At 44.9% G+C, this 7977-nt stretch overlaps 1 protein-coding gene across 1 annotated transcript in view; it reads right to left on the bottom strand.

Annotated features, from left to right (window-relative positions):
- The window catches only part of CDC42BPB (CDC42 binding protein kinase beta), a 134192-nt gene extending 126215 nt beyond the window's left edge, over nucleotides 1–7977 (bottom strand). The window contains exon 1 of the mRNA XM_004376703.2: nucleotides 7662–7977. Coding sequence (XP_004376760.1) covers nucleotides 7662–7836 — 175 coding nt within the window. The 5' untranslated portion in view covers nucleotides 7837–7977. The remainder of the gene's footprint in view (nucleotides 1–7661) is intronic.

Genomic DNA, 7977 nt, shown 5'->3' with positions numbered 1-7977 from the left:
TCCAGCTCTGTCCAGAACCCTCTGTTGTGATCCTGGTCAGAGCAGTCAGTGGTGGTAGCCAGGCACCATCTAGCTGTACTGGACTCAGTCTGGTGGAGGGCTTGGTAGCTGTGGTCCATTAGTCCTTCGGACCCCCAGTCATATTTTAAGTGCCTTCCAACCTGAGGGGCTCATCTTCCACCACTATACAAGACAACGTTCTGTTGCTATTCATAAGGTTTCCACTGGCCAATTTTTCAGAAATAGATCACCAGGTCCTTCTTCCTAGTGTGTCAATCTGCAGCTCAGCTGTAAGCTGTCCACCATAGGTGACCCTGCTGGTAACTGAAATACTGGTGGCACAGCTTCCAGCCTCACAGCAACACGTAAGCCACCACAATACAAGAAACTGACACACGAGTAGTAGCTTTCCTTACTAAGGATAACAAAAATTGGGAACTTTGGATTTTTGTTATCCTTTCCTCACTAAGAATAACAAAAATCCAAAATCCCCAATTATATAATCCAAACTCTTGGCCATGTCTTAATCTAAAAGCAATTTTTGTTGCCACAGTTACCTACCTCATCAATAAAGCTGAAGAAAATCCTAATACTCAACACAGACTACTGAAAGTATAAAGTGTGACCTTTACCTCATAAAACCAAACCAAACCACTGCCACGGAGTCGATGCCAACTCATAAGCACCTATAGGACAGGGTAGAACTGCCCCACAGGGTTTCCAAGGCTGTAAATCTTTACAGAAGCTGATGTCAGATCTTTCTCCAGCGGAGCAGCTGGTGGGTTAGAACCACTGTCCTTTCGATTAGCAGCCTGGCAGCTGAGCGCTTTAACCATTGCGCCATAAGGGCTCCTTCTTTATCTCACAGGTAGTATCTATTTTACTGGCAAGATGAAGCTTCTCTGGTAGATTTTAAGCCCAAATGAAGTCTTCAAAAGATTTCCACATTTAGCTCACGTTGTCAAAACACTTGTGATTTTAGATCTAATGGAAGGGCATTTTCCCCTCATCCATTTTCATTAGCAAGAGAGCCATTTCTATGAGCTTCTCAGGCAAATTTAAGGTAACTTAACCCACTGCCATTCAGTAACATTCTAAGAATCTAAGAATCAGACTTAAATGTGAACAAGGACTAAAGCATATTATGTTGTGGGAGGTTAGGGTGATGAGATTACAGGGTTTTTTTTCTTCTTTCAAATATTTCTTTAATTTTATTTTATCCCCTTTTCAATACAAAGAGTAAAATCTATATTCAGTCTCTGCCACCAAGACCTTTTCACCGTACTGGCCTCAAAAAATAATTTTTGTGTCTTTGAGAAAAGCATTTGATAGTTTCCTGTATTTAATATAGTTTGGAATTAACAGCCCTGTTTGCCCGCATGTTTATCCAGCATCACTGAGGTCAGCACAAACCGAGAATTTCGAAGGGCATCTGGCTCTGCACTGGGAGGAGGGCACGGGCAAGAACCCTGGAGAGGAGCTACCTGTCAACCCTGCAGTATCTGGAGCTCTGTAACTTACAGGCATTTAAGTGCTTTGCTTGAAGAGTAGATCACTGCACATCATAAACCTTTTCAGGTAGCACATGGTGGTATCCTGCAGTGAGGACAATTCATCCACTCCAATCATACTTAAAGTCTAGATCTAACAAAGACTCTGCTGCCCACTCTAAAGCCCAACTGTCACTGAAAAAGGTTTCAGGAAAGAAAACAAGGTTGGCTTAACGTTTAATGGTTTCAACTGTTCCATCGCAGACCAGGTAGTCAATATCAACGTGCATTTCAAAGAGCTATTTATAAAATCAAAATTATATTGGCCTAATGTTATAATGCAATGTCAACATTTTCCTATAACTTATATCTTATTTCAAAATCTTATTCCTGAAATCTGTTAGTAAAGAAGAGTGTTCCCATGTTACGCAAACATTCTAATCAGAGGAAACATTAAGCATTAAGATTAAAATATATTTTCGAATGTTTATAGCACCATCAGTTAAATCTTACTTATTAAATTTGGGGGAGGAGTCTCCCCAGTCATCCCATTCACATCTAGGGCCGGGTATCCCCATGTTAACAGCCACCGGCCTTCACCTTTATGAAAGAGAACTCTGGGTTTAGGAAGAACTTTTGCACTCATAAGAAGAAAACCACAAATGAGGAGATAAGGCAAAAGACTAGGAAGATTAACTGTGTTGATGATACAGAGGGAGCACAGCGTGAGAAAAGATGCCCTGGACAGAGAATTGGGAACCCACGCTCAGTCACCTCCACGAGGTGTGTCCATACCAGCAGTGAGCCACCCTAGGCCTATAGCCTGGTGTGCAGGCCACGCGAGGGGGCCGGAGCAGGTGACCACTGCAGTCCTGTCCCGTGCCAGCATGCTGGAACTTCACACATCAGCTCCATCAAAATGTAACACAAGCCGTTAGATTTAAGTCATGAACACATACATAAGCTAAACTATTTTTATATGCCAAAGATTAAAGACAATAAATTCTAGATGTCCATTCAGACCTCTAGAGATCCATATTCGTGCCCATTCCAAAGAAAGGTGATCCAACAGAATGTGGAAATTATCAAACGGTATCATTAATATCACACACAAGTAAAATTTTGCTGGCGATCATTCAAAAGTGGCTGCAGCAGTACATCAACAGGCAAATGCCAGAAATTCAAGCCAGATTCAGAAGGGGATGTAGAACGAGGGATATCACTGCTGATGTTAGATGGATCTTGGCTGAAAGCACAGAATACCAGAAAGATGTTTACCTGTGTTTTATTGACTATGCAAAGGCATTCCACTGTGTGGATCATAACAAATTATGGATAACATTGCGAAGAATGGAAATTCCAGAACACTTAATTGTGCTCATGCAAAACCTGTACATAGACCAAGAAGCAATCATTTAAACAGAACAATGGGATACTGTGTGGTTTAAAATTAAGAAAGGTGTGCTCAGGGTGGTATCCCTTCACCATAATTATTCTATCTATATGCTGAGCAAATAATTCGAGAAGCTGGGCTATATGACGAACAGGGCATCAGGATTGGAGGAAGATTCATTAACAACCTGTGATATGCACATAACACAGCCTTGCTTGCTGAAAGCCAAGAGGACTTGAAGCACTTACTGATGAAGATCAAAGACTACACCATCAGTATGGATTACACCTCAACATAAAGAAAACAAAAATCCTCATGACTGGACCAATAAGCAACATTACGATAAACAGAGAAAAGACTCAAGTTGTCAAGGATTTCATTTTACTTGGATCCACCATCAATGCCCACGGGAAGCAGCAGTCAAGAAATCAAATGACATATTGCATTAGGCAAATCTGTTGCAAAAGACTTCTTTAAAGTGTTAAAAAGCAAAGATGTCACTTTGAGGACTAAGATGTGCCTGACCCAAGCCATGGTACTTTCAATCGCCTCACATGAATGCAAAAGCTGTACAACGAGTAAGGAAGACGGAATAAGAATCGATGCATTTGAATTATGGTGTTGACGAAGAATAATGAATATACCATGGACTGCCAGAAGAATGAACAAATCTGTCTTGGAAGAAGAACAGCCAGAATGCTCCTTAGAAGCATGGATGGCAAGAGTTCGTCTTATGTACTTTGGACATGTTGTTAGGAAGGATCAGTCCCTGGAGAATGACACCATGCTTGGTAAAGTAGAGGGTCAGCAAAAAAGAGGAAGACCCTCCACAAGACAGACTGACACAGTGACTTCAACAATGAGCTTAAACTAACGATGACTGTGAGGATGGCGGGGGCTGGGCAGTGTTTCCTTCTGCTGTACGTAGCGTCACTATGAGTTGGAACCAACTCAATGGCACCTAACAACAATAACATCTAGATGTCCATATTTGTTGCTACTAATTTGAAGAAATTTTAAAGTGTTTCATACGCTCTGATTCAAATGGTATCAAATTTAATTTTAAAAAATAGCTTTGAACACCTGAGAGGAACGTGCTCCTTAGAACAATCAATTATGTGAGAGCAAAAGGGCAACTTTCGCTCAAAAGCAAGGATGAGAAGGCAGGACCAACCCATTGCCATCGAGTGGATTCCAACTCACAGCGACCCTTTAGGACAGAGCAGAACTGCCCCACAGGGTTTCCAAGGAGTGGCTGCTAGATTTGAACTTGCCAACCTATTGGTTAGCATCCAAACTTTTAACCACTGGGCCACCAGGGCCCCGAGAAGGCAGGAAGGGGTAGAAAATCAGGACAAATGGAAAGGGGGAAACTCAGGCAGAGATGGGGCAAGTGCTGACATACTGTAGGGCATGAAACCAACGTCATGAAATACTTTATGTACAAACTATCGAATGGGAAACTAAATTGCTCTGTAAACTTCCACCTAATGTACAATTGTAAAGAAGTTTTTTTGTTTTTTTTTTTTAAGCAAGGTATTTCCAACTTTTAATTAAGGTCCAGGATTTCAAAGAGGGAAGCTAATCAAACTATAAACACAATCACGGGAAAATTAAAGACAAAAACCTGCCCCGAAGGCGGAAATGAGTCTTGTCCCACGCAAGCTCTGTAGCAATCAGAAAATGACAGCCAGAACGTCTTCTAAAGCTTAAAAATGTTATTATCTATATTTTCTGAACTTCCTGAGGATTTCACAGTAAGTCTCAAACTCTGGGCTGAATCAGCTGCTTCTAAGTTTCAAAAACTCTACGTAACTATCATCAGACACCAGGCAAGATGTGGGAGGTGGGCAGAGACTGATCATCTGCACGTCAGGATAGAAGGTTTCAAACATCACTGCGAGAATCCAAAACTTAACAACCCAAGGATTGAGAGCCTATATATATGTAGCGCACACGCACACACGCGCGCGCGCACATACGCACACGCACACACACAAAGCCATTCCTCATAAGCACATACAGTGGAAACTGATTAAGGCACTCTGATTATTTAACTTGCTATTAGCTGCCATCCAGTCGATTCCGGCTCACGGCGACTCCCATGTGTGCAGACTAGAACGGCTCCACAGGGTTTTCAAGATGACCTTTTGGAAGCACATCGCCAGGCCTGTCTTCCGAGGTGCCTCTGGGTGGGTTCAAACCACCAATCTTTTGGTTAGTAGTCCAGCACTTAAACATCTGTGCCACCCAGCGATTCCTTATTTTACCCAGTGTTTCTTAATTATTAGATGTGCTACCAGTATAGATGGACTCAAAACTCTTGCGTGCCAGGAGCAAAAATAACAAGCTCTATATTCCTGAGAGCTTGGAAATTATTTAATAATACTCTACAAACAATTCTATCTGACACCATTCCTTGCCTTCCAGGAGAAATAACACACACGTACAGTAATTAGAAACAAGCCCTCCAGAGTTACATGTGAACATATACCAGATTAAATACTACTTCCAAAATATATTAATATTTCATAAAAATGCCATCTTAAATTTAAGGCCATTTGTCTTCTCTGTAACTTAAAGTTTTCACTTCTGTGCAAACTGAGTTCTTAAGAGGAAGATAATGTAATTTATTTGTAATCACAATTGCCAAAGAGTCAGAATACCATTTTGAAAACCATTCCTACATTACAGCACACCAGTTTCTGTTTAAACCTGGAAAGGTCAGATCTCAAACTACGAACCTCACACATGCTGAGAAGAGCCTCATCCAGTGACATCCAACCCAGTTTATGGTGTGGATAGCGAGAGGCGGCTGCACTGTGACAACGGGCCCAGAGGGCACCTAGCCTCAGACTAATCCCCACAGAGTCACTGTGCAGCTCCCAGGCCAGAAGCCAGCCAGATCATACCTGACCAGCCACACCACCCTACCCTCAGCTTCCTCCTCACAGTCACACTTTACTCATACACCGTGCACCAAGTTGAACCTGACTGTGGGTCTGTCTGGATTTCAAGATCAAGGGCTCAGGAAGGAATGGCAAATGCAACGCTCAGAGGACTGAGATCATAAGATGCACCGAAGACCTCATTGGAAAGTCAGTTAATTATTCAGTGGGAAACCATGTCACTGGCGTTGATAAAGGACCCCCAGAAAGCGAATACTCTGAATTTACTGACATTCTAGGTAACCAGGAATGGTGGTCCCCACAGAAACAAGAAACAGCCCCCTGTCCTGGAGCTCTGGCAGCCTCCACCGATGCTCTCACAAGACATCATGTCAACTTTTCATCAAAGAGCAAAAAGCGGGAGCCCTCTAAAGAATACTGCAACTTTAGTTTTCATTTGTAAACAAAATGCCAAATTCCAGCTAACATTTTAAATACAAGCTTTATCAGTGCGAAAGATTTAAAACCACTGGGTCAAGCTGCGCACTCCTAGCCCAATGACGCAAATGACCCAAGGATAAGATTTTTATAGGTTTGGCACTGCCTCCTGCATCTCAGTTGTTTTGGGTGTAAGGACCCAAGAGTCAGAGGGTCTCGACAGCATGTTCATATCAGGGAGGGATGAAGTAATAGAATGACTTTACACTTTTAACATCTCCACGATTCTAATTATCAATCATTATGCAGGTTAATCAAAATATTTTCCCAGTGAAGCATGTATCAGTCAAGTTATTCTATATACAGCATTAAACCTGTTGCCGTCCAGTCCATCTGGACTCATAGTGACCCTAGAGGACAGAGTGGAACTGCCCCACAGGGTTTCCAAGGGCTGTCCAAGGAAGCAGACTGCCACATCTTTCTCCTGCAGAGCAGCAGGTGGGTCAGAACCACCGAATTTCATTTAGCGGCAGTTCTTAACCACTGTGACACCCGTGCTCCTTATATGCAGCATTAAAGATCCGTAAACGATCACAGTATCATTAAGTGGCTTAATCAAATTTTTTCTTAGTAAAGCATAGTTGGTCAAGTGTCTCTGTATACAACATTACAGGTTTTGAAATGATCACATTCCTGAATGAATTTGGAACTAGAGAAGGCATGCAAAGAACATCATATGAAGAAAGTTTTTAAGTGACTGCCACATACTGACAGTTTCACCTACCCCTAAAATATGACAACGGTCTGTAACAATTAAAATGAAGAAAATCAACGTGCTCTTGCATGGCTGACTCAAAATTTTAAATTTAGCCTTAAAAAAATCCCTTGGAGGTGCTAATGGGGTGTTCAGGCCCCGGGCACCCAGAGAATGGAGCCAGGCTGTCACGTAGGAGGGGCCATTCGAGCTGGGTTCCCAGGAGATGCATATAGGGGTGGGGGGGGGCACACTGGGCGGTGGGCAAGGCAGATGCCGAAAGCACACGCGGCTGCCCCCGCAATTCGGCAGCGTCGGGAGGGAGGACACTTCAATCTGCCTCTCGACCCCAAAGGCGAGGTGCGGGGGTGGGGGGGGGCGGATATCCCAGAGAGTGCTGCAGGAAATGATATCCAGACTCGGAGGGTGGATCTAGGAAGCGGCCGGGGCGATGGCCCGGCAGGGGGGAGGGGTGGGGATGGGAACGGAGGATGTGGCTCCAAGGGGCAGGATGAGGGGGCGGGACGACGGGACACGAATGTGCGAGAGACGAGGGCGCACGGAGCGGCTGGGGAGAGAATCTAGGTGGAGGCACACAGAACAGGGTGGGTAAGGACGCGCGTGGGAAAGCGAGGTAGCCGCGCGGGGAGGCGGTGGGGGTCGGAAGGTTGAGCTGGGCCAGGCCGGCGCGCACTTACCCCACTCGAGGAACTCGGCCACATACTTGTCGCGGCGCAGGGCCGACTGGCTGCACTCGGTGTACAAGCAGACAAGCACGTCGAGCAGCGTCTCCACGCTCAAGGCGCTCTCGTTGTGCCAGGGCCCGTCCAGGAGCAGCTGCTCCAGCTTCTTGAGCCGCACCTTGGCCGACATGGTGTCGCGCGGCTCGCCCCCCGATGCGCCGGCCTCTCGCGGCCCGCTTGGTCAGTCCGTCAGGGCAAGCCCTCTGGGGCCCGGCTGCCGCGTGCCCCAGCAGCAGCGGCGCCTCGTCGCCGCCCCGTCCGCGTCGTCGCG

The sequence above is a fragment of the Trichechus manatus genome, unplaced genomic scaffold (assembly GCF_000243295.1).
Source record: "Trichechus manatus latirostris isolate Lorelei unplaced genomic scaffold, TriManLat1.0 scaffold00045, whole genome shotgun sequence".
Classification (NCBI taxonomy): domain Eukaryota; kingdom Metazoa; phylum Chordata; class Mammalia; order Sirenia; family Trichechidae; genus Trichechus; species Trichechus manatus.
The sequence above is the reverse complement of the archived record's forward strand: the minus strand, read 5'-3'. Positions and strand labels throughout refer to the sequence as shown.